This window comes from Eubalaena glacialis, chromosome 7 (assembly GCF_028564815.1).
Source record: "Eubalaena glacialis isolate mEubGla1 chromosome 7, mEubGla1.1.hap2.+ XY, whole genome shotgun sequence".
In the NCBI taxonomy this organism is placed as follows: Eukaryota; Metazoa; Chordata; class Mammalia; order Artiodactyla; family Balaenidae; genus Eubalaena; species Eubalaena glacialis.
This window is the reverse complement of record NC_083722.1, coordinates 66,979,980-67,006,236: the sequence shown is the minus strand read 5'-3', so window position 1 is coordinate 67,006,236 and position 26,257 is coordinate 66,979,980. Positions and strand designations below refer to the sequence as shown.

General features: G+C 39.4%; 1 protein-coding gene and 1 non-coding gene across 5 annotated transcripts in view; both read left to right on the top strand.

The window, feature by feature from the left end:
* Positions 1-24,727, top strand: part of NKTR (natural killer cell triggering receptor) — a 49,000-nt gene extending 24,273 nt beyond the window's left edge. For 3 of the 4 annotated variants that reach the window (XM_061196556.1, XM_061196555.1, XM_061196557.1), the window contains 11 exons: positions 2,527-2,556; positions 3,080-3,225; positions 4,443-4,665; positions 5,105-5,260; positions 11,555-11,642; positions 12,138-12,283; positions 13,704-16,595; positions 18,963-19,058; positions 19,803-19,859; positions 20,346-20,450; positions 21,983-24,727. In XM_061196556.1, coding sequence (XP_061052539.1) covers positions 2,527-2,556; positions 3,080-3,225; positions 4,443-4,665; positions 5,105-5,260; positions 11,555-11,642; positions 12,138-12,283; positions 13,704-16,595; positions 18,963-19,058; positions 19,803-19,859; positions 20,346-20,450; positions 21,983-22,070 — 4,027 coding nt within the window. In that variant the 3' untranslated portion in view covers positions 22,071-24,727. The remainder of the gene's footprint in view (positions 1-2,526; positions 2,557-3,079; positions 3,226-4,442; positions 4,666-5,104; positions 5,261-11,554; positions 11,643-12,137; positions 12,284-13,703; positions 16,596-18,962; positions 19,059-19,802; positions 19,860-20,345; positions 20,451-21,982) is intronic. The other variant, XM_061196554.1, reaches the window with a different exon arrangement.
* On the top strand, positions 10,946-11,018 carry TRNAV-CAC (transfer RNA valine (anticodon CAC)). Its single transcript has one exon. It is a non-coding gene; the product is annotated as a tRNA-Val (tRNA).
* Positions 24,728-26,257: the final 1,530 nt, after the last annotated feature.

The following is a 26,257-nucleotide window of genomic DNA, read 5'->3' as shown; positions in this document are numbered from 1 at the left end:
TTTTAAAGCAGATTCATAGGTGAGGGAAACTAGAAAATCAGTGTTTGAGTGACAGGAGAAAATGGAAATGTGAAAATATTGAAAGCTTTTCTAATTTGAAATGTTCTTGTGGTTGTTTCTCCTTTAGGTATGTTTTCATAAGCATGTACAAACTTACATATTTATGATAGTCTCTGGCCTTAAGGTCTTAACTTACCGAGCATATGTTGCCACTCCCTGGGTCTTTACAGCTGTATAGTTTTGAAACATCAATACAATTAAGAGTTGGTGGGATGAGATCTCTTTGCCCATTTTAGTAGAATTGAATGGCTTGGACCGAGCATATCATTTCCCCCTGCCCATCAGCCCAGTGCCAGCAAGCTTGCTTTACATTGGAATTTCTACTCTTAGAGTGTGGGCTGAGAACCCCAGGGGGCTTTTGTTAAGATACTTTCAGTATTCTTATTATGTAGTCTAACCCTATTAAAGCATAAATTTGTACTTCTGCATCCTGAATTGCAGATGCGAGTAATGGACTTAATTATTCCCACCAGTTTAGGCACAGTTGGCCAGTTGAAATTTGTCCTTGAAAGAATTGCTCTTGTCTTCATTTGTTTTCTTCACTACTGCACTAAAGGACCAAGTTTGTCTTCAGTTTTCATTTGAATTAAAAACCAAACTTGAATCTGTCCATAAAGGTTCTATCCTCAAATTGAGTTTCAAGTATTATGTTGCTGCATCACTGCAGTTAGCTCAGATGTTTTAATCTCACTATTTGCTCCAAAGGTTTGCTCTGAGGTGGTTTTCATAGCCCTCCTGTTAGCCAGGATGCAAATTGAATTGGGTTGTTTGTGTTTTAAGACGATCTGTAGGCTTTTCCCCATTACCAGAATATCTGAGAATTGTGAGAGAAAGGACCAAGGAAGAGGAATATATCTAATCAATAAATCATTGTTTTCACTACTGCATGTTTGAGACTGATCCCTTATATTGTAGAACATTTTTACCTTAAAAATTTTTACCTCTTTCCATCTTTCATACAGTGGAATCACTGTCTAGCATATGTACTAATTTCTTACTATCTTTACTGTGCTTGGTAAAGTTTTTTAATTATGGGAAGCACAATTCTATCTTAAAGTTCTTGTCCAAGGTAATTTCGGGATGCTAGTTTCATGATTTAAGCATCAGTGACTCACCAGTTTGCGAGATTTTCTTTTTCTTCTTTCTTTCTTCTGCCTGTTTTTATTCATTTTTATTGTTACATTGGCTTAAATTACCACTTTTCAATCTTCTAAGGAAAATTTGAGACTAGTGGTTTTAAAACTCAAGATTCCCTTTAAAATTCTGGCACTTCTTGAGTTGATATTTTAATTTTTTAAAACTAAATTCTGTAGTGCTTTTACAGAACCGAATATTCTTAATGTAAGTATAAGTGTTACATTTCCTGGTAGAATAATGATTTTTAACATTGTTGTGAAGGTTAAAATTGTGTTTTACTGACTTACGTTTCTTAGAATTGCCTTAAAATGAGTATAAAAATTGGTAAGGGAGCTTCTAGTACAATTGACTGCCTTAACATGGCCTGATAATCCAGTGACCTTTCTCTCAAATACTATTTCTCTTTCTTACAAACTAAGATGTTTGTGATAGATACTTCTGAGTCTAGTTATCTGCTTTTGAATTTTTTCCCACTGTAATTCACATAATCTGAAGATCTGTGAAAGTGTTATGGGAAAACTAACTTGGGTTCAAAACATCTTAACCAAATATACCCCATAGACTTCCCAAGAGTGACTGCCAGTTTGTGACTATAGAAGCAGCCGGTTGGGTGTTTTCTGGGCCATGGAAATTTGAAGTGTCTATAATGCCATGATTACTTAGTTTGCTGTCAGAGTGTTGGCAGATTGAAGGTTTGCTCCCTACTGCATTTTCAGAGTTGCTGTGGGTGGCAGAGGGTCACCTTAGGTGAAGGAAGAGGGGCAGGAAGTTCTGAAAACAGGACTCCTGAGGCCTGCCTCCATCTGCCTGCCTAAAAGATGCAGACTGACTCAGTATGAAAAATAATGAATAGAAAAATTCATTTAAGTATGTGGGGCAAGTGTTAAGTGTTGGTCACACTTCTTTCCATAAGCAAATGGCTAGGTGTTTTTTATTCTTGTTTAATTATCTTGATAAATTTTGAGTTTGTTTTTGTTTTTGTTGTTGTCATTGTTTTGGATTTGAGAATAACTTTAATTTTAATGTATATTTATGCTGTGTATTTCAAACCTATATCACATATATGTATACATATATAGTCTTCATGTTGGAGAGAGATATGAGTTTGTAATTCATTATAATCTTGAGGGTTTTTTTTAAATCAGTAAAATGACTACTGTTGCTGTTTTTAAGCTTATTAAGTCCAGGTGTGTATGATGTTTAACTTTTTCCCCTATCTTTTTATCTTTACCTCTTTGTTCTCTACATGCTGTGATTTAAACCCTTCTGCTCTGTTCACCTGAACGCCTGGTTTTTGCCATCTTCTTTATGTTGATGTTTGTTGCACAGTACCACAAAGCCTGCTCCACACCTGGATGGGTAAGAGTTATGTCCTTTTTATCTTGGAGAGGTGTTTGGGTGGCCAATCCAAGACAGAGTAGACCATGGGTGAACCCTCAAGGGGCGCTCTTGATCTCTGGGTTAATCTCTCATAGCCGAGCTCTTCCTAAGGATCACTGGGTGCAGTGGTCTTGAGACCTCTCATGTCACTGAAGGGGTCTTTGCGTGGGCTCATGGGTGAACTTCTCAGGCATGCGCTCTTGAGTGACCCTGTAAGGATGGTGTCTGAGTATCAAGTGCAATCTGATTGTTATCATACTCTTTACTATAAAATAGTTAAGAACCATTGTTTTTAAGGCAGAAAACTAAGGCCCAGTTTGAGATTTTTTTTTTTTCCTTTTATGAAGCAGAAGTTCTCATTCCCTTCTAGTTGCTTCATACATCAAACACTTCGCTCTTATTTTCAGGTCTGTGGATATGTCATTGATAACAGTTGTCTTGATTACTGCTCATGGCTAAATTATCATCAAAACAATTTTTTCTTGAATTTGTATTGTAACAGGGTGCATGTTGTCTTTGGACTAGTTATTTCTGGTTTTGAAGTAATCGAACAAATTGAAAATCTGAAAACTGATGCTGCAAGTAGACCTTATGCAGATGTGCGAGTTATTGACTGTGGGGTGCTTGCCACGAAGTCGACAAAAGACGGTAAGAGTGTTTTGGGGGTAGAGGGAGCTAGGATACAGGTAACACATGTTGAAGACTGTAACTTAAAGATACCTCCTAGATTTCAGTAGTGGAAGAAACTCCTACGAGTAGTATAGCAATAGCCCTGATGCCTCTATATCATACCCTGTATCCAACCCATCAGGGAATCTTTTCAAATCTGACCTTTTCTTTTTACTTACCCTGCTGTCAGCGTGGTCCAAACCCAGGTATCTTTTACAAGATAGCAATAGCGTTATTACTGTTCACTTTGCCTCTGTCCTTGCTCCTCTGTAATCTTTTCTCAGCGATGATAGCTTCCTGACTGGTCTCCTTGCTTACACTCTTGACCCTCTACAGTCCTCAGCAGCAACCAGAGCCATCTTCTCCAAGCGCCCCCTCTCCATCAGCCAAAGCTAAAGTCTTCACAACGGTCTGTAAGGGATTCTGGCTTTCTGCTGTTTCTCTAATCTCTCTTTCCCCTCATTCGTTGTCTTGCCAGCCACGTTGACCTTTATTCAGACATGCCAAGCACTCAGGGACTTTGCGCTGGCTGTTCCTTCTCTCTGGAATACTCTTCGTTCAGATACCTGCGTGACCCCCTCCCTCACTTCCTTCAGGTCTCTGCTCAAATGTTATCTTAAATTACCTCGACTTTCCCTGTTCCCTTTACCCTGCCTTTACTTCCCCCTTCTTTTAGCATTTATCATTTGTCATATTATGTAGTTGCTTATTTTCTTCTCTGACCCAACTAGAATATAGACTTCATGAAGGCTTTGTTACCTTACAATCTCACCAGCGAATTGTATTATCAACTTGAAAAAAAAGTTTATTTAAATTTTGTTTTTACGTAAAATAGATAGCTAGTGGGAAGCAGCCGCATAGCACAGGGAGATCAGCTCGGTGCTTTGTGACCACGTAGAGGGGTGGGATAGGGAGGGTGGGAGGGAGGGAGATGCAAGAGGGAAGAGATATGGGGACATATGTATATGTATAACTGATTCACTTCATTATAAAGCAGAAACTGACACACCATTCATTGTAAAGCAATTATACTCTAATATGTTAAAAAAATTAAAATTAAAAAAAGAATAAATAAATTTTGTTTTTAGTTTTCTTTATACAAAACATGTTTTACAATACTTGGTAATCATGTTTTTTACTCTGAAACATAGGCACTGAAATCCAGTACTAATATTTTTGTTAATATTTCTTAAAAGTTTTTGAGAAAAAAAGGAAGAAACCGACTCATTCAGAAGTCTCGGATTCCTCTTCCAATTCCTCTTCCTCTTCAGAATCATCCTCAGAAAGTGAAATTGAACATGAGAGAAGCAGAAGAAGGAAACATAAGAGGAGGCCAAAAGTGAAACATTCTAAAAAGAGACGAAAGGAAGCAAGCAGTTCAGAAGAGCCAAGGAATAAACATATAATAAGCCCAAAAGGGTAAGTGTGAAACAGCAAGGTAGTCTTACCTAAAAAACAAACACCTGGAATGGGGAAAGTATGTGTGATTCTGTAAACTTAGCTTTGCTACCTATTGTTGAAAAGGATAGCATTTTGTGGACTTTAAATTGAAATCTAGCAAATCAAGGGTAGCACAGATGTTTCATATCAAAGATTTATGTGTTTGCAGGTGAAAATAATCCCTGAAAGAAAAAAGGATCATTTGGCAATTCTTATCAGAATTTTAGTGCTGTGGCTTTTTCACTGCATTGATGTTTTATATGTTCTCTTTATGACAGTTGTGTAAACCTTTTTAGTGAGCTTTGTAAGGTATCAGTAGTTTTGCTGTTAATTATATTATTATATTATATTATTTAATATTATTATAAAATGCAGACATTACACATCTTAATTGGTGATTCGGTTTGTTCTCTCTAAGTCACTCTGAGAGGAGTGATACCAATGAAAAAAGGTGTATCGATTCAAATGCTAAAAGGGAAAAGCCTGTGGTGCGCCCAGAAGAGATTCCTCCAGTGCCGGAGAACCGATTTTTACTAAGAAGAGATATGCCTCTTGTCACAGTGGAGCCTGAACCGTAAGGATGATTAACCTACATGTTTTCATTTCTCTGACTGGTGATTCTATCAGCTTATTGCAGGTCCACACTCATTTATTGAGCGTGACCCATAGAGCACTTTGAAATATACTGGGGGAGATATTGGATTCGTAAATGACATGTACCCTACCTTTCAAAATTCATATTCTGCTAGTAGAGAGAGGGGGTTTGGCAAGTTGATCGGGGAGAAGTTCTTAGTGGAGATCTGGAAAGATTTCATTACCAATCTCATTTACTTGGCCTTTCATTAGAGGTGAGATTTTGGTTGTCAAAACAGAGGGTTAATTGAACTCTTTGGATCCAATCGAGTGATAAAACATACTCCAGTTTATAGTGCAAAATTATTGCGTGATGACTGGGGATAAAATTTAGTCCCATATGTTACTGTTGTTAACTTGCTCAGTGATAAATCCTCTATACTGGAAAAGCTAACATGTAGCTTTAGATTTGGTCTCAAAAAATAGTAATTAATGTATTTTGTGTGTTAGACTCAAGTTTAGAATTGTTAAGGGAAATGTATGAATAGAAATACCATAAAGTGGTTGGTGTAATTGACAAGTTTCCTATGAAGAGTTAATATTGAAGCCTGAGAAGTTATGCACATGTCCCTGTTCACAATCAATTCTCTACATGTGGTTATTGTTTAGTTTATTAGATATTTTAAAATTCTGTATTTTCTCATTTTAAAAAGCTATTATGAAATGGGATGTATCTTTGAACTAATAGCTTAACATACTGATGTTTTCATTTTTAAAAATTGAATGTTCTCTTTGTGACAGTTGTGTAAACCTTTTTAGTGAGCTTTGTAAGGTATCAGTAGTTCTGCTGTTAATTATATTATTATATTATATATAATATAATGTGAACAAATTTTAGTGGGATCCTTCTTTCTGAAAATATAAGACACCATTCATTGTGAACAAATATTAGTGGGATCCTTCTTTCTGAAAATAGAAGACACCATTCATTGATCAAATCCATTTGGTTTTCAGAAAGTAGGAAACTTGAAAGGTCAGTTTCAGCGGGGGTTGGCAAACTATAGTCATCCATCAGCTAAATTCAGCCTATTGCCTGGTTTTGTACAGCCCATGAGCTAAATGTGGTTTTTATGTTTTTAAATGTTTGTGGAAAAAAATCAAAAGAAGAATAATATTTTGTGACGTGAAAATTACATGAAATTCAAGTTTCAGTGTCCATAAATAAAGTTTTACTGGAACACAGCCACATCCATTTGTTCACTGTTTTTCTTGGGCTGTTTTTGTGTTACAGCAGCAGAATCAAGGAGTTGCAGAGAGTTTGTATGTGGTGCTCTCATCGCTTTACATGCTATTCAGTGCACTGCACATCACAGTGATGCAGTTATAACTCTCCAGTATTTCAGGTGCTACACATAAAATCCATCTGTGTGGAAAGATATTTTCAGAGATGGAGTATGTAAAAATCTCATTACAGATCAGCATTACCAGAAGAACAGTATTAACATTATCTGCTTTGATAGGGGATACTGAACCCTAATTAAATGAAGTGAAATGTTATTCTCCCTAAAAAAGAATTCCACTCCTCTCATTAGTAGATCTGTGTCACAAAAAATGATACTTTCGAATTTCATTGATAAAACATTTGTGAAAACTTGTTTTCTTTTTGTTACATAGTAATCTTAATTTTCTTCTTGGCCTAAAAATCCTAAAATATTTACTCTTGGACTCTCTTCTTAAGAAAAAGTTTGCTGACCCCTGTTATCTGGTATTTTTAAAGTAGTTTATACCAGTGTCTTGTATTTATGGTTGAATATTGCTGGTAAGTTTATTTGGTCATCACTCTTCTTTGGTTACATAACATCTTTGGAAGTTATATTCTGCAGAATTTTTTTTTTTTTTAATTTTTATTTATTTATTTATTTATGGCTGTGTTGGGTCTTCGTTTCTGTGCGAGGGCTTCCTCTAGTTGTGGCAAGTGGGGACCACTCTTCATCGCGGTACGCGGGCCTCTCACTATCGCGGCCTCTCCTGTTACGGAGCACAGGCTCCAGACGCGCAGGCTCAGCAATTGTGGCTCACGGGCCTAGTCGCTCCGCGGCATGTGGGATCTTCCCAGACCAGGGCTCGAACCCGTGTCCCCTGCATTGGCAGGCAGATTCTCAACCACTGCGCCACCAGGGAAGCCCCTGCAGAATTATTTTAAATCATAATTGGCAGGTAGTTTTGTCATACAAAGATAGCAAGTTGATCTATTTCATTAGAATGTTTGAGATTTGATCAGTTGTTTGGGAGCTAGAATTGTGTGCTAAGAATGCAAGGTATGCAAGGATAAGAAACGGGCTGTCAACCTTAGTAGGCTTGCCACCTTACTGAATTTACCAGCAGTTAAGCTCATTATCACTTATAATTCACTTAGGGAAAGCTGGGTTCCACACTTGCTCTAATTCATTTGTTCTCATCTTCAGCTGCACTTCGGAGTAATTTGGCAAGCTTTTAAAAATACCAGTTTCTGGGCCATACAGCAAATTAAATCAGAATGTTGTGGGGAGGAGGTAGAGGGTGGCAGCATTGGATCAGCATCTAAAAGGTTCCCAGGTGAACATTAATTTGTGCCGGACACTTAATAGGCAAGTCATTTGGTTCGGTGCTTTGTTCTTCATGAGGAAAACGAGGTTAACAATTGCCTGCCAAGAGTCCCTATTACATCTCTCATTGTGAGAATCAAATGATGTCATGAATATGAAATGACTGAAGAGACTATAATATACTTTTTAGTCAAGGTTTTCTTACAGTAATATTGTATGTTTATCTGGAGCCAGATTCCTGGTTGGGAAAACCCTATAAAATGGTTATGAGAGTCAAGTTTCATTTCTTTCCATGACCTTGGGCAACATTTTTAACCTCTTAATGTTCAAATTCTTTGTCTTTAAAATGGAGATGATAATAGTACATACCTCATAGTGTTGTTATGAGAATTAAATGAACTAATGCCTCTAAAACACTTATTAACAACCAGCAATGAACAATCTGAAAAGGAAATTAAGAAAGTAATTCCATAAAATAACATCTAAAAGAATAAAATACTTAGGAATAAATTAAATCAAGGAGGTGAAAGACTTGTACAATGAAAACTATAGGTATATATCTAAAATACTGCTGAAAGAAATTAAAACCTAAATAAGTGGAAAGACATTCTATGTTCATGGATTGCAAGGCTTAATATTAAGATGTCATTACTACTCAAAGTGAGCTATGGGTTCAGTCAAATTCCAGTAGACTTTGCAGAAATGGAAAAGTCAATGTCCAAGTTCGTATAGAATTGCAAGGTGTCCCAAATAGCTGAAACAATCTTGAGGGAGAAAGACAAAGTTGGAGGACTCATATGTCCTGATTTCAAAATTTACTACAAAGCTGCAGTCATCAAAATAGTGTGGTATCTAATAAGAACCTGCTGTGTAAAAAAATAAAATAAAATTCAAAAAAAAAAAGTGTGGTACTGGCATAAGGGTAGACATAGAGACCAATGGAATAGAATTGAGAGTCCAGAAATAAACCCATACATCTATGGCCATTAGATTTTTTTTTTCCCAGTGTCATTTATTATATTGACCTCTGGTTAGTACCTCAGTGGCATGTGGATTAGGTGAGCAGTGTGAGTCTCCGAGAGGATGGGCATAGTGGACACACTGAGAACATCCAGTATCTGGTCCCCCATGATTGAGGTTCAGACCCTGAAATATGGGACCTACTCATGGTCTGAGAGCCTCTGTAGCAGAAGAGAAAACTGGTGGTGGATCATGAAAACATTGGAGTATAGACCTATGTTATTTATCCTTCATATTATTGTTTTATTTTTAAAAATTGGCTCCCAGGTGTCCAGAGTCACCATTGGCTCAAATACTGGCTCAAACATTGTTGACTCATACAAAAATTCATATTTTTGTCTTCTCTTGAGAAATTGAAGAATCCTCCAAAACATTGGTTCTATTTCACTGCAAGGCAAAAATTAGTGGCTACTCAGAGTGCTGTCCCTATTCATACCAATCTCTGCTGTCTCCTGACCAAGAGAAGTTGAAGTGTACCACTGGGCTTGAACTGTTATTCTTCAAGTGGAAGAATAATCAAGTGGAAAGTGAACTATTCTATTGTGTCCACTTCACTGATTTACATTACCTGCCTGTCAGCATTTGAGTTTGAGAACCCTGCTCTGGGGGGAAGCCCTTACTATATGCAAAGCACTGAACTAACAGTTTTTCATACATTATCTCTTTAATTCGTGTAAAACCCTATGAGGTAAATTGAAGTGTTATCTCTGTTTTACAAGTGTGAAAGCTGAAGCTCAAAGAGCTAAATAACTGGCCCAAGATGATAAAAATTCTAATTTTTGATGCTGAGATTCAAACTTTGCATGGCCATTATATTTTAGATAAGGGTGCAAAGTCCATTCCATGGAGAAAGAATAGTCTCTTCAATAAATGGTGCTGAGACACCTGGATTTCCACATGCAAAAGAATGAGGTTGGACCCTACCTCACATCATATGCAAACATTAACTCAGAATGGGTCAATGACCTAAATATAAGAACTAAAACCATAAAACTCTTAGAAGAAAACATAGGGGTAAACCTTCATGAACTTAGGTTCAGCAGTGGATTCTTATATTTGACACCAAAAGCATGAGCAATATCAACAAAAAGACAACTCAGTTTAGAAATGGGCAAAGCACTTGAATAGACATTTCTCCAAAGAAGATATACAAATGAGGAACAAACATGTGAAAAGATACTTAATATCATTAGTCATTAGGAAAATGCAAATCAGACCCACAGTGAGATACTGTGTCTCACCTACTAGGACGGCTGTAATTTAAAACAAAACCCCAAAAAACTAGTGTTGGTGAGGATGTGGAGAAAATTGGAATCCTCATATATTGCTAGGAGGAGTCTAAAATGATGCAGCTGCTGTGGAAAACAGTTTGGTGGTTCCTCAAAAAGTTAAACATGGATTTACCGTGTAACTCAGCCTGTCTACTCCTAGGTACATATCCAAAAGAATTGAAAATAGATTCAAACAGATACTTGTACTCCAGGGTTCATTGCAGCATTATTCACAGTAACAAAAACGTGGAGACAACTCACGTGTCCACCAACAGACGAATGGATAAACAAAATGTGGTGTATATATATATACAATGGAATGTTATTCAGCCATAAATTAGAGGTTACCAGAGGCTAAGGGAATGAGGGAAATGGAGAGGTATTGCTTAATAGGTAGAGTTTCGGGATGAGGTGATGAAGAAGTTTTGGAAAGATAGTAGTGATGGTTGCACAACGTTGTGAGTATAACTAATGCCACTGAATTGTACATTTAAAAATGGTTAAAATGGCCAATTTTATGTTATATATTTTTACCCAATAAAAAAAGTATGTTTAAAATGCTTATTAATATAATGCCTGACACATAGTAAGTCCTCAATAAAAGCTAGCCATTATGTTAATAATAACAGATACAAAACAAACTCAAGTATGAAAAGACTTCTCAGGCATGGAGGACTGTAGCTGCCATAAAAACTATACTCTTAGAATTACCCATAAGATAAAGTAGCAGATTCAGAGCATTGAAGGAGGGGCAGCTTATAGTAAAGTGGGGTAGACAAACAAACTATCAAAAATATAAAATAAGGGACTTCCCTGGTGGTCCAGTGGGTAGGACTCTGTGCTCACAGTGCAGGGGGCCCGGGTTCAATCCCTGGTTAGGGAGCTAGATCCCACATGCATGCCGCAACTGGGAGCCCGCATGCCGCAAGTAAAGAGCCCGCATGCCGCAACTAAAAGATCCCCCATGCCGCAAGTAAAGAGCCGTGTGCCACAACTAAGACCCAGCACAGCCGATAAATAATAATTATAATTATTATTATAATTTTAAATATATATATAAAATAAAATTTAAAACTTAAAAACACTTGAGAATTAGAGTCAACAATACCTCAGGATTCCCTAAGAACATTACTGTTTTGACAAGAGACATCTAAAAAAGGATTTTTTTGAAAGTAGTTCTGTACTTTAAAAGATAGATACTAGTATCGTGTATTTCTACTCAGTTGGGTTACTTTTTTTTTAAGTTTTGGTATTTAAAGGATTTGCTTAGAAAATTAGGTTATGTGGAGTGCCTCATTCTACAAAAGTGTTGAATCTAAATGAAGTGTTTTTGTATGATAGGAACATAAATTCTGCATTTAAACACTGAGAAAACTGCCTAGCATTTGCTTTTTTTAAATTTTCAATCTTCTTTTCCAGGAAGATTCCTGATATTACACCCATTGTAAGTGATCAGAAACCATCTGTATCAAAGTCTGGACGGAAGATTAAAGGAAGGGGCACAATTGTATGTGTGTTAAAACCGGACTTTTTTTCAAATTACTTATCTTAAGCAGTAAAATGTTTTTACCTATAGGCAAAATCCTAGCTTTAATCTTAGGTATAGTCCACAATCTGTCCAAGGAGCTAGCTGTATTCTATATAGTTATGGGAAGGCACTGCTGTTAGGTTAGTGTTTACTGCTGTGTTTGAATGGGTTTGAATATGAAGTGAATGTGAAATAATCAGTATGCTGAGAAGTGTTAGTAGATTGAATAATCTAGGCTAATGAATATAAGCATTAGGACTTCAAAGAGGAAATTTTTGTGTGTGATTACAGGTGAATCTCCAGCTTTCCCATTTTTTTTTAGTTTAACACAACTTCATACCATCTTCTTGGTACTTCAGTCGTTATTGCCTTTGAATGGCGTCAGAGATTGGGTCTTATACCTACCTCTGTCCTATAGCAGATTACAATTAAGAGATATTTTGAAGATAATTATTCCTAACTTTGTTTTTAAAGCGCTATCACACACCTCCAAGATCAAGATCCTGTTCCGAATCAGATGATGATGATAGCAGTGAAACTCCTCCTCACTGGAAAGAAGAAATGCAGAGATTAAGAGCATATAGACCGCCTAGTGGAGAAAAATGGAGTAAAGGAGATAAGTAAGTATAAGTACAATCCTGTGTCCTCTATATTTTAAGTCTTAAGGGGATAGAGACATATTTCTGGACTTTTCACTAAATATTTACCTTTAAAATTAGACTGTGACCAAAGAGAATACATTTGGGAATGCTTGGTGAAATGGGAGGAGGGCTGCTTGACTTTGGGTGCGCTTAAATCAAAATTCTGTTTTCCCTCACAAGACTATAACCCTCCTGAATTTCTTAAAGATTTCTTGTTCAATTTTAGAAATAATCAGGACTTAAAAAAAAAAAATTATATAGCAGATTCTTTCCTAGCCTGTTCTCATAGTCACTAATGAATAAATGGGTAGATAGAGAAATCTGTACCCAGTGTGTGTGTTAACTTCTGACCCCAGGGACTTTTGTTTCTTCAGAAGTGTATCCATCTCCTGTCTTCAGTGACACTCCACAGTGCAGTATCTATTTTAGAAATGGGGCTGGCCCCAGAATAGCTAGTGCAAAATACACCAATGGGACCCTGTGTAATTGTTCATGGTAGAATTCTGTTTTTCTCTGTGGGCATCCAGCAGAATGGTTCGAAGTTAGAAGAGGGAGGAAAAGGTGTGCGTCTGCTGTGTGGAAGTGGTGTAGACACAGTGGCACTGAGAACTCTCAGTTTTGAGCCCTGACATTACCAATGAGATATTGTAAAGTCTGCATCTATTTTCATGTACTTTTCCCCTAATTTCTGTACTAGGTAGTTTAACTAAAACCTTAGGGGAAAGTTGTTGATTACCTCTGTGAGGCTGAGATAAAAACAGTAGTCATGTGTTTAAGGAATTCCCGGGAATTCCTTCTCGGGAATTCCCTGGTGGTCCAGTGGTTAGGACTCGGAAGTTTTCCCTGCTGGTGCTCGGGTTCGATCCCTGGTCGGGGAACTAAGATCCCACAAGCCGTGCAGCCAAAAAAGAAAAAGAGGCTTCGCCTAAAGTTCAGGCAGTTATCCTGTATCTGCAGAGAATTAACAGAATTGTTTGGGAACTTGATTTGATTCTCCCTCAGAAATTATTCCTGGAGGCAGAGTGTTACTGAGTGGATGATAGCCAGGAATTCAGTAGGTCAGCAGTGCTTTTGTGATTGCTGTAGTTGGTTTGCTTTTCAAAACTATTTTCCTATCAAATTTGAAAATTCTTGGCTTGGCTCTGAAAAAAATCCTTTCGTAATTCTGATAGTAGTGATCTGATAGTAGTGATCTCTTTGAAATTACAAGGTCGGGACCAGGCCTGTCAGCTGTTGGTTTATCCTTCCTACGTGTGCTTAAAGTGTTGACAGAGTCAGTACTTGGTTGTTAACTAAGCTTTTGCTGACGCATTTGTATTGACAACAAATGTGTTTTAATTTTAAAGCATAGAAAACATGCTTGTAAATAATTGCATGCGTATTATGTCCTTTTCTATAGGTTAAGTGACCCCTGTTCAAGCCGATGGGATGAAAGAAGCTTGTCCCAGAGATCCCGATCGTGGTCCTATAATGGATATTATTCAGATCTAAGTACAGCAAGACACTCTGATGGTCACCATAAAAAACACAGAAAAGAGAAAAAGGTTAAGCATAAAAAGAAAGCTAAAAAGCAGAAACATTGCAGAAGGCACAAACAGACTAAGAAGAGAAAGATTATTGTACCATCTGACATAGAATCCTTAAAATCTTCCACCCGAAGAGTGAAATCCTCATGTGATAGAGAAAGGAGATCTCGTTCTTCCTCACTGTCATCTCGTCACTCGTCCAAGAGGGACTGGTCTAAATCTGATAAGGATGACCAGAGCTCTTCAACCCATTCCAGCAGAGACTCATACAGATCAAAATCTCACTCACAGTCTTATTCTAGAGGAAGCTCAAGATCAAGGACTCCATCAAAATCCTCATCACATTCTCGAAGTAGATCAAAGTCCAGATCTAGTTCTAAGTCAGGGCACCAAAGAACAGCATCAAAATCACCAAGAGGAACAGCCTCTCAGTTAAGTGAAAATAAACCTGTTAAAACAGAACCTTTAAGAGCAACAGTCACACAAAATGAAAATGTTTTAGTACAACCAGTGGTGGCGGAAAATATTCCTGTAATACCACTGAGTGACAGCCCCCCTCCTTCAAGGTGGAAGCCTGGACAGAAGCCCTGGAAGCCCTCTTATGAACGAATCCAGGAAATGAAAGCTAAAACAACCCATTTGCTGCCCATCCAAAGCACTTATGGTTTAGCAAATGTTAAAGAGACTGGTAGTTCATCATCCTACCATAAAAGAGAAAAAAATTCAGAAAGTGATCGGAGCGCATATTCAAAATACAGTGATAGAAGTTCAGAAAGTTCACCAAGGTCGAGGAGTAGATCTTCTAGGAGTAGATCTTATTCCAGGTCATACACAAGGTCTCGAAGTTTAGCTAGTTCACATTCAAGGTCTAGGTCTCCCTCATCTAGATCTCATTCACGAAATAAATACAGTGACCGCTCACGGTGTAGTAGATCATTTTCATACTCTTCTGTTAGCAGTGATGATGGAAGACGAGCCAAGAGAAAATTTAGATCCAATGGGGAAAAAAATAACACCTCAAATAAAAGGCACAGCAGCAGCTCTGAAAAGACACTTCGTAATAAATATGTCAAAGGCAGAGACAAGTCTTCATGTCATAGAAAGTACAGTGAAAGCAGGTCATCTTTAGATTATTCTTCAGACAGTGAACAGTCAGGTGTTCGGGTTACACAGTCAGCCCAGGAAAAAGAGAAGCAAGTCCAAATGGACGTGAATAATAAACAAGAGAAAAACAGAGATGAAGAGAAATCTAAGCCTGAACGGGAATGCTCTCATTCAAAAAAAAGAACTTTGAAAGAAAGTCCTTCCGATCACTTTAGAAATGGCAGTAAGCCCAAAAGGAAGAATTATGCTGGGAGTAAATGGGACTCTGAGTCAAATTCTGAACAAGATGTAACTAAAAACAGTAAAAATAATTCCCGGCCATCTTCTGATAAGGAGGAAGGTGAAGCCACTTCAGATTCGGAGTCAGAGTTGGGTGAAATTCACATCAAAGCCAAACCAGCAACTAAGTCTTCAGCAAATACTTTACTGCCTGATGGTAATAGTGCCTGGAAATCAAGCAAACAGCGGTCATCAGCCTCTGATTCTGAGGGGTTCTATTCCAATTCAGAAAACAGTAGAGGAAAACCACACAAGCATAAACACAGCTCAAAGGAGCATCTTAAAAGGGAACATACTAAAAAAGCAAAAGAGAAATTGAAAGGGAAAAAAGATAAAAAACACAAGGCTCCAAAACGAAAACAAGCATTTCACTGGCAGCCTCCGCTAGAATTTGGTGAAGAGGAGGAGGAGGAGGTTAATGAAAAGCAAGTTACTCAGGAAGCAAAAGAGATAAAACAACTTTCTGAAAAAAGTGAAGCCGTAAAAGAAAATATTCCCCAAACTGAGAAGCCCTGTGAAGATGGCAACCTTTCAGGTAAACATAATCCAATAACGGTTTCATCAGATACTGATCAGCCTACTAAAGATGATAGTAAGCTCAGTGTGTCTCCCGCAGCTTTAAACACTGAGGAAAATGTAGTCAGTTCTCCCCCGAACATTCAGCATGTTGAAGAGAGCATCCCAAGTGGAGTGGAGGATATGCTTCAAACAGATGACAACATGGAGATTTGCACTCCTGATAGGAGTTCCCCAGCAAAGGCCGAGGGGGCTTCCCCTCTAGGAAATTCAAGGCTTGACACCCCGGATATAAGCATTGTTCTAAAGCAGGATATGCCAGCAGAGCATCCTGAGGCAGAGTTGGGAAAACAGGAAAGCAGCATGTCAGAAAGCAAAACGGTGGGTGAGGTGGGAAAACAGGACAGCAGCTCCGCCAGCTTGGCCACTGCTGTAGAAAGCACTGTGAAGAGAGAGGTGGCTGAGAAAAGCCAGACCAGCCTCATGGATAATAAGTGGAAGCCCCTGCAAGGTGTGGGGAACCTGGCAGCACCATCTGCTACGACATCAAGTGCTGTGGAAGTTAAGGCACTGACTGCTGTGCCCGAAATGAAACCACAAGGCTTGAGAATAGAAATTAAAAGCAAAAATAAAGTTCGGCCTGGGTCTCTCTTTGATGAAGTAAGAAAGACAGCACGCTTAAACCGGAGGCCAAGAAATCAGGAGAGTTCGAGTGATGAGCAGACACCTAGTCGGGATGGTGATAGCCAGTCCAGGAGTCCAAGTAGATCTCGAAGTAAATCTGAGACCAAGTCAAGGCACAGAACAAGGTCTGTCTCCTACAGTCACTCAAGAAGTCGATCGAGAAGTTCCACATCGTCTTATCGGTGAGCATTATTCTCTTTTCCTTTTTTTCTCCCAAGGAGAGTCTGTTATTGTTTTGCTTGGAAGAACCTCAGAGTAAGGGACAAGATCACTATTTCCCAGTATCTGGGAGGGAATAAGGAGAAAGCTTGTGCTGTGTGACTCACAGAGCAGACTGAAGACACAGGGAGTGGAGATTTCAGGGGAAGAAATTTGGGCTCAGGGTAAAATAACTATTGCTGTCAATTAAAGCTCCATGGCAATTGCAGTGAGTTGCCGTGATAGGTGGCAAGTTCTCCATTTTTAAAGGAGTGAGGCCGCTCTCTCTACTGTTAGTGATGCCTTAGAAGGGAATCTTGCATTTACAGAATATGTAGGATTTAGAGATCAGTAATCTAACCCTCAATTTTATACAAGTGGAGGGTGAGGGCCAGAGAGGCAAAGTTAGGACATGCATCTAGTTGATCTTTATTCAAGGGGCAGGAAATGGTAAAAATGATCATCTTAAGATTGATTGGTTGATTTTGGGTTCAAGTTACGTCTAACTTTTGTCATCAGCATAGACTGGCTAATGCAGAGAATGAGCATTTTTAAAACTAAAAAAAATTGGTGATGGTGGTATGAAGTTAATAAGTAATTTGTATTCGTTTCTTTTCCTTGTAAATGTTTTATGGTTTTGCCTCACCGCCTCTGACTCATATCCTTTATTACGTTGTGCTTGACTTTCATCACTTGAACTTAAAATGCAGTAAGAATCTTTAACTTTTTTTCTTCCTAGTTATCTATCAGTCATTTTCTTCCCTTACCCAGATTTCTTTAAAAATAGGAGCCAACATTTACCATCTACAATAACCATCTCCCATTTACTCTTCAGTTGCTTGCTGCTTGTATTCTGTGCCTTCCCTCCCCCATCTCACTCAGCTGGCTAAGATTTTCAGGTACTTCCGCATGGCCAGTGCCAGGGCAGGTTTTCAGTCCCTTCAGTCCTTCTAGAAGCCCTCTGCTAGCTCTCCTCATTCCCTCTCAGACCATTCCATGCTTGAGTTGTTGGCGTCTCTACCTCCTCCTGCTCTGACTCCCAACAAGGCCCAGAGAGCTGGTGAATCCTGGCCTTTTCTCTCCGGGTTCATATTCTAGATGAAGGTGCCTGTTGAGCTACTCCAGCCTCCCGTCTGCTCGGTGTGTACTTACTGTTTACGCTCCGACAGCTCTGAGCTGTTGGTGACGCTGGCCACTCTCATCTGCCTTCCTACCCCTGCCTTTGGAGTGGGTGGTATTTCATTTCATAAATGAAGACAGTGAGGCACAGAAACGCTAAGAAATTTGCTCTTAAGTTGGGCAGCTCACAGGTGGTAGACTGAGATAGCTAAACTTTGCCTCCCTGTTTCGGTTACTTACGTGGGCCTGACTTCCCTTCTGGCCTGCAAACTCAGTGAAGTCAGGGGCTGTTTGCTACTCATCTTTCATTCACCTAACAGAGTCGCTCTATAATTGTTTGTTGAGTAAATGACTAGGATCTTATGAGAACAGAATGTGTCTTTGCAAATAAGCTGCATCTGTCTTCCAGAACATAAGTACATACTGAATAAAACCTATGAAGATGTCACCTGAGTAGCACATACACAGGGGTATTGTTCAGTTCCTGAATGGCAGGCATAAACTAGGGGAAGCAGGGTGGGGGCAAAATTGCATTAAGTTTCTTGTTTGTTTTATTAAATATTAAATAGGTATAAATTTTTTTTAATGATTAAGGTATAAAAAATAATTTTAAATGGTATCTAGCTTTAAAAATAGAGCTTTGACATACCTAATGTAGTCCTACCCGATGCTACCCTACTTTCTCTCTTCTCTCCTAGAGTTAAACATTATTCTAAACTTCTATTATAATTTTGTTGTTTTTCTTTGTAGTTTTACTATAAATGTTTCTATCTATATATAATGTTGCTTTTGCTTGTTTTCAAACAAAATCCTTTTTTATATGTATAGCTATTCTACGTTTGCCTTTTTCACTCAACATTATGTTCCCAAGAGTTACCTCTGTTGATACATGCAGCTGTAGTTCATTTTCCTACTTTAGAATATTTCAGTATATATCTGTGTTAATTTTTTTTAACCCATTCTACTGTTAATGGAGATTTGGCTTGTTTCCTCTTCTGGTATTACAGATAGGGATGCTATGAACATACCTGTATCGGCCTTTTCTGTTTTCTCTTTATTTCATTCTGTTCGGTTTAAACCCTCATTAGCCGTCTCTGTGATACCCGCTGTGAGGAGTTCGTGAGAGACCTCCTTTCCTCTTGTTGGGTTTTCCCCCTCCTGCCCTACTAGTAATTAATTTTAACAGCATAATGAGTTAACACGATTTATATTTTTTCCACTCTTACCTGTAGATCAAGAAGCTACTCCAGAAGTCGGAGCAGAGGGTGGTACAGCAGAGGCCGCACAAGAAGCCGGAGCAGCTCCTACCGCAGTTACAAAAGCCACAGGTGAGTTTGTGAATCCTGTCCTGCCGTGTGGTCTCCGTCTGTCTTCTTGTGAAGGCCTGCCCTGCACAGGCAGAGTGAGGTAGCTGTTGAAAAGGATCTTGTCATTGCTGAATATCAGACAGGCCTACTTTCTCACCTAGTTCTTTCTTTCAAAGAGCTGTTGGATTCTTACTGGCTATTCTCAAGATGGAATCTTATCAGAGTGAGGCAAGAGAAGCAGTAGAAATATTTAAAAGAGGCCCTGACTGCTACCTGAACCCACAGTACCTCCTCTTTGACCTAAGTTTCCATCTGCAGTCATCTCTTGACTCGGATTAGATATTGGGAGAGGAGGACTATTAAAAGAGGACAAAGGAAGAAGTGTGTGTATGGTGGGTGACCCCAAGTTTCTGGTTTCCCAGCTTCTTCCAGCCCTCTTTTGCCTCTCAGGTATTTACCACTGCTGCAGCTTCATTTTACTTACAAGTGTCCCACCTGTGTCTTCCCCTTCCCCACCCAGTTCCTCCCCAGTGACTTCTTCTTGATGTGCACCTCATAGAAGAATTGTGTAAAACTTATAACCTTTCTTATGAAATCCAACATGCTTTTTAAAAAAATTCCAATATACTTTTGATATGAAAATGAAATAAATATAGCTGCCGGATTGCATTGTGTTTTCTCCTTGATGGGCAAATAAATGTCTAGATTTTTGATATAGCCTGTCCTGATCCACAAGTTGATAGCCCCTCATGTGATTACTATTAGGACGTCCAGCAGGAGCAGATCCAGGAGCAGCTCGTACGATCCCCACAGTCGGTCCAGGTATGGACAGGGATTGGGAAACCACCTGCGGGGGCAGAATTAAAAGGGCCTTGTTTTATAAAGCCCTTAATTCCCTTTTAAAAGGTTTTGTATTTTATTGAAAAACATACGTTTGTCTTTTTGAACAGTTTTTAATCTGTTGGCCCATTGTGCTCTAGTGTCAAAAGTGATAATTGATGTCGAATTGTAATGGCAGGGATTTATTGACTATAATTGCCTAATAAGATCCACGAGATTCAATTGAACTAACTCAGTGTTAATTTTGTGATATTTTGCAATGCAGAAAAGAAACTAACATTTTTCTGTTTAATATGGTAAGTCTGATTTGGGGCAGTTGTTAAATGTTTCCAGTACTTGTTCTGCAGATGTGTCTTCCTACTGTCACATAGTGCCCATGTTCTAAGAGGACAGTTAAGAACCTAAAAAGAAACGGGAACATATGAGTATTTGAATGGGAAGATTTAGTGTTTGTTATTGCTGTTAAAGCAGGTCCTACACTTACGATAGCTACTATAGCAGGAGTCGGAGTCGAAGTAGAAGCCAGAGGAGCGACAGTTATCACCGAGGCAGAAGCTACAATAGGCGGTCCAGGTGGGTCTCCGTTCTTTCAAGCACTGTAAGTTACTGTGGGCACTTGGGGTGTGGGGTGAGAGACTGCTGTAGAAGAGAAAGCACCATCTTCTGAGGACAGAAATACTTCTTTCTCTTCCTGAACTTCATCACCCCAAAGGCAGTTACTGAAAGTGGCCTTTGTATTAAGAGTTGCTGGGTAATATTTATCGGTGGTTGTTAATGTTTGAATCTAAAATGGATTTTTAAATATTCACATATCCTTGGACAAACATTTCTTTTGGAAGGAGTAAAGAGAGAAGGCCACTCAAACCATGGCCCATTCTTTAAATAGGGTTGCTTGCTAGAACTAACAGCCAATTTGTCAGTGTTTTAAATTTTAAAAAGGTAATATTTTTAAAAATGTAACATATAATAAAATATAATAATCACTTAGGATTGCAGTTTATATGGTTAAAAATGTTTATATATTATATGTATTTATAGATACGTTTTATGTAACATATGGCTCATACTGCAGAAGTCTTTGTGGGTTGCTTTTTGTAATGTCCCTTTCCTGGTGGCTTCTGGTCTTACCCTTCCCCCGTACCTTACAACTACAGTCAGTCGAGCTTGCAGGATATCAGTGTGACCTGGACACTCCCTTGTTTGAAACTCTTCAAGAATGCCCCACTGCCTTCAGGGGCAGGTCCATGCTCCTCAGCATTGCATGGAGGCCTCTCCACCTACCAACTCCAGCTTGGGCTTTTCTGTCTTCCCTGCACTAACATTCTGGAACCTTTTTTTTTTCTGCCTAGAGATTCACATGCCCACTTCACCATCTCCCCTCCTGCCTCTTGAAATAGCCAATTCTCACCTACTCTGCAGGTCTCCACGGCAACCCACTCACTGCCGCAGGGAAGACCTTCCTGACTGCTCACTCTGAGATATGTTGCCCTCCCGCCGCACGTGCTTTATTTATCTTGCCCCCTATTCTATACTGTCCTTGAGCCCCAGGGAACTCTACATAGTCTACTCTGTGTGTGCCCTTTGCATCTAGCAAAGTGACTGGCTCTCTGTGAATATTTTTCGAAATAACTGAATGGTGACCATAACCAAGTCTTCTTGACTCACTCTCCCAGTGGTCCTGTCCCTGCCCCACCTCAGCCTCACCCCTCATTGGGCTCCCATTTTGATTTGATTTTGATTTCGATTTCCTTGTCTTTTAATGAAACTCTCTTTGTGGACCTTTTTTCCCTTACTTCCTCAGTCTGATTAAATATTGATGTTCATTTTGGGTAACATGGAAAATTATTCTCACATATATGAGTGGATTTCAAGTAATTCCCCAAGAAGTTTCTTTATTTTATCTTAACCTCGGTATTACCACCATCTGTCATTGACATCTTTGAAAAGTCCACAGTATTGCCACAGTCAGTACCCCACTCGCCAACCCACTGCTGTGCCTCTTCAAGCCACTTGCTTTCAGGCCACTCATATCAAAAAAGAAGCTACAAGAGGAATTCAAAGGGTTGACAATTAAAAGGTATTTCTGTTTTTGTTTTGTTCTACAGGAGTTGTAGATCTTATGGCTCTGACAGTGAAAGTGACCGAAGTTACTCTCATCACCGGAGTCCCAGTGAAAGCAGCAGATATAGTTGAAAGTGTCCCCTTTTTTTGATACAAATTATATCTTATTTGTAAATATCTGGTAACTTAAAAGTCTACGAAACTTAATGGCAGTCTGTTGTTCTATTTCAATATTAGAGATGAAGTTGAAAAATAGACACTTACTGTTATTTGTTCATTTACATGTGCATAGAATTTAAAATACAGATATGTCTCCTAAAAATATTTGTATGCCACATTTTACAGTAGCCAACTATGGAAATGAATTTCATTTTCTTGAATCAAGAAATCATGAAATTTAAATATGATTTGCAATATTATTTTAGCTAGATTATTTCTCTCCATCTCATGTATTTCTTAGCATACAGATTCTTTTTGCCCGTTTTTAAGGTCTTAGCATATATGCTGCCAAGCATAGAACTGTGAAGGAGAACTGTGAAAGGTGACCAAATACTTATATACCAATTACACAGAATCTTATACTTGTGTGCTCTTAAAAACAAACTGCCCAGAATTGATACTAATGGTAGCCAGGAGTATAAGGCAGTGGCTCTGGGGTTCTTAGTTCATTCCTTACTTCTTTGTTGTCTCAGAGGATCAGGAAAGTAGTCACCATACAGCCCACTGTATTATTTCAGGCTGGTGGGTGAGGTTAAGAAGAGTAAATCAGCCTTAACTATAAATACCTGCACTGTCTCTAAAGCCCTAATGTTTTATGTGCTTTTTAATAAATACTATCAGAAGTTCGGTTTGTTAAAAAACAATTCTATTCCAGTTTATGCTTTGGTGTTTGGTACCTTTTGGTGCATTATTCTTATATACTGTACATTGGAATTCCGTCAGAGAGAGAAATGAATTTTTAAAAATTCATTGGCACCAAACATGGGTCCTTCTAAGCTCTATTCACTTTAAATATTTGGAGGGCCTCTCTCAAGCACAGGTGTGGGCTGGGGGCCATGGAGCGGGCAGGATTGGCATGGGGTTGTGTGGCCACTGGGGTCTGCTGCACAGAACTGATGCGTGTGCCCCTGGAGGAGTTGATTGGAGAGTGGACTTCAAAAGTAACACCAAGATCTCCCTGCCACCATCCTGGGCACATTTTGCAGGGCTTTACTTTTAAGTCTTTCAAGTAAGAGGCAGATGCAAGAGCAGTTGAACTGTTCTCCGCACCCGCCAGCATGTTTCCCTGTTTCAGTGGCCTGCACTGACTCAGTGAAGCCTCGTATGAGATGGTAAACCTACGACAACAGACAGGGAATCGGGGTGTGCAGTACTGCATAGATTACACACTTTCACAGTCTTCGGTGGTTCCTGCAAAAATGATTTGACCTGTAAAAACTGGTGAGATTTTTTTTAACCTTTAGTTTGAGTTTTTTCCCCAAGTGTACTTAATCACCTTAGTGCCAGTTTAATCCAGTTATGCAGAAGAAATTCATATTGGATGTTTGATGCAGAACTCTGTGCGATCCTACCCCAGGGCTTGCCTGGTGTACTTGGGAAGTGGGAAAGAGCCCTCAGTTGGAGGGATCTGACCACCCCTGATGGATGGAGGGGTGACCTTGGATATATTAAAACCATCACCCATAAAAGGTTCATAAACAGGGTTAAGTGGCCAGTTGTTTGCCAAGTTGATAGATGAGAATACATTAGAAAATAGGACCCAAGTCAAACAAACATACTTGATAGTGAATACAAAACAACGTGCGATCATATGAAGGGTTTTCAAAAGTTGCCTGCAGAGGAGAATATTGCTTTAATAATACGCAGTGGAAAGAAACTGCATTTAGAACCCAAACAAAAACTGCCAAATCTAATTACGTTAAGAAGAGTTACCTTTGGTCAGTGTATTAGTTTTCTATTGCTGTGTAACAAATGACCCCAAACTTTGCAGCTTAAAGCAGCACTCGTTTCTTAGCTTACAGTTCTGTAGCTCCTGAGTCCAGCACAGTATGGCTGGATTCTCTGCTCAGGGTCTCACAAGGCTGAAATCAAGGGTCAGCAGGGCAGCATTCCTTTATGGAGGCTCTGGGAAAGAATCTGCTTCCAAGTTCATTCAGATTGTTAGCAGTATTCAGTTCCTTGCTGGCTGTCAGCCGGGGTCCTCTTTCTCGGCTCCTTAAGGCTGCTCGCATTCCTTCTTGTGTGCTTCCCTCCGTCTTCAAACCAGCAATGGCCCATCGAGGCCTTCTTCTCATGCTTCAGGTCTCTCTGCCTTCCTCCTCTGTTTTAAGGTTCGTGTGATTTGATCAAGCCCACTGAGATAGTCTCCCTGTATTAAGGCCAGCTGTGCCACAGAACATAGTCACAGAAGTGGTATCACATTTACAGGTTCCTGGGATTGGGACATGAAATAGGGGGAGGGGCATTTTAGAATTCTGCCTCTCACAGGCAATAACTTCGCCTGTTGTGCTGTGGGTAGAATTTTACCCTGAAAAGGTGGGCCCTAGAAGCCTCGTTTGTTTTCTCCATGGAAAAGAACAGCCCTCAGCTGCAGCATTCAACTTGTGTGTTTACTGAATGGACTACAGAAATAGCTTTTCTTCATAAAGGGGATTGTTCTGTATTTTAAATTATTTTTTAATAAAATTGAATTATGTGTATTGTGCTTCTTAATAGACAATGCATTATTGGACTGTTTTTGTAATGTCCTGTTTACTGCAAATGAAACATGATATAGCTGGTATTGTTCAAAAACTGTAGAAAATGCTTTTGTACATATTGGTAATGTCTGATTTGTATACACTTCATTTAAATTTCCCTAAAACTGGAAAGGGGGGCCTTGTAGAAATTAAAATATATACTTAGTCTAAGTTTGAGTCTATGCATGTTTCATCCTTCTTTATTCATCCAGACTTCAAATAGTCTTTCTGAAATGGAAAAGGAGACATTGAGTCTCCTTGCTGACCCAGCCAGTGAAGAGACTTCATCTCATCTGTCTGTGGCTTGTTTTCATCTTCTGGCCGAGTATTAGTGGTAGGGCACGAGGTGGAGCTAGAGAGAACTTCAGGCAGAAATGTTCACCTACGCAGAGAACCATTGATGGTGCTTGGTCTTCCTTCCCCTGCCAACTCCACGTTTCTTCCAGGCTCTGTTGTCATCCAGCTGAGGTGACCTGCATATAACAGATGCCTTTGCTGAGGAGGGAATACGTCCCCCCGCCCATCTGTGAGATGCTGCCTAGGGACAGCATGTTTACCTGCTACGCCACCTGCAGCCTCCACCTTCCCTCCCTAACAGTGGTTCACCAGGCAGGCACATAGCACTCTCTCCTGGAGAAAACATTCATGGTGATATTTTTAGCATCCACATGAGAATTTGCAGGACAAGTACAATTAACTTTATTCTCCTCAGAACTCAAAGGGATTTGTACTTTCTTAGTGAATACAACATAACCTCACACAGTAAGATTGGCAGAGGTTCAGTTTTCAAAGTTAACACTAAACCCCCAAGTCAGGCAGTTCCTGAAAACAGGCAAATCTGGATGTGTTGCCTTAAAATTTAAATAAAATTGTAGAGTCTGTTTGCTGTAGGGAAATCCCCAAGTGAGGTTCCTTTAGGGTCTTATTTTTTAGAGAACACAAGGATCTTTAATCAAATTCTGATAGTGATCGTCTTGATCAGCTGGGCAGTATTGGGAGGAAATGTGTCAAAGACTTTGGTTTTTTTCTATTCTGAATTAGCTGGCAAGAGAATTCAAGGGAAATGCCCCTCTCACGAGTGACCATGAACACTGGCTAGGCATCACTGTTTGGAAGCAAAAGGAGGCTCCACCGGTGCAGAGTGAGTGACACAAACTGTGGCCAGGTGAGGGTCTGGAAACCATGGCTCACGTGGGAAGAGCCTGGGCTCAGACGGCTAGTCTTTGGGAGAGGGAATCCACTCTGCCACTGCCCAGAGCGAGGGGTGAATCCCATGAGGCACTGGTGATAGAATGAACTGGGCAGAGTGCCAAGAGGACTCCTGCTCAGCAGGGAGAAGTTCTTTGATGCTGTAAAGGTCAGGGAGAAGAGCTGGCACCCTGGAAGAAGACCGCGTGCACTCTTGCAGACAGACCCTAGGCAGCTCCAGTCAGCGCCTGATGAGCGTGAGGCAAGGAAAGCCCACCCGGGCAACACACAAAAAGGAGCAAGAGGCTCTCATGGACGGTTTTCTTTAAAGATGCAAGAGGGAAGAGATATGGGAACATATGTATATGTATAACTGATTCACTTTGTTATAAA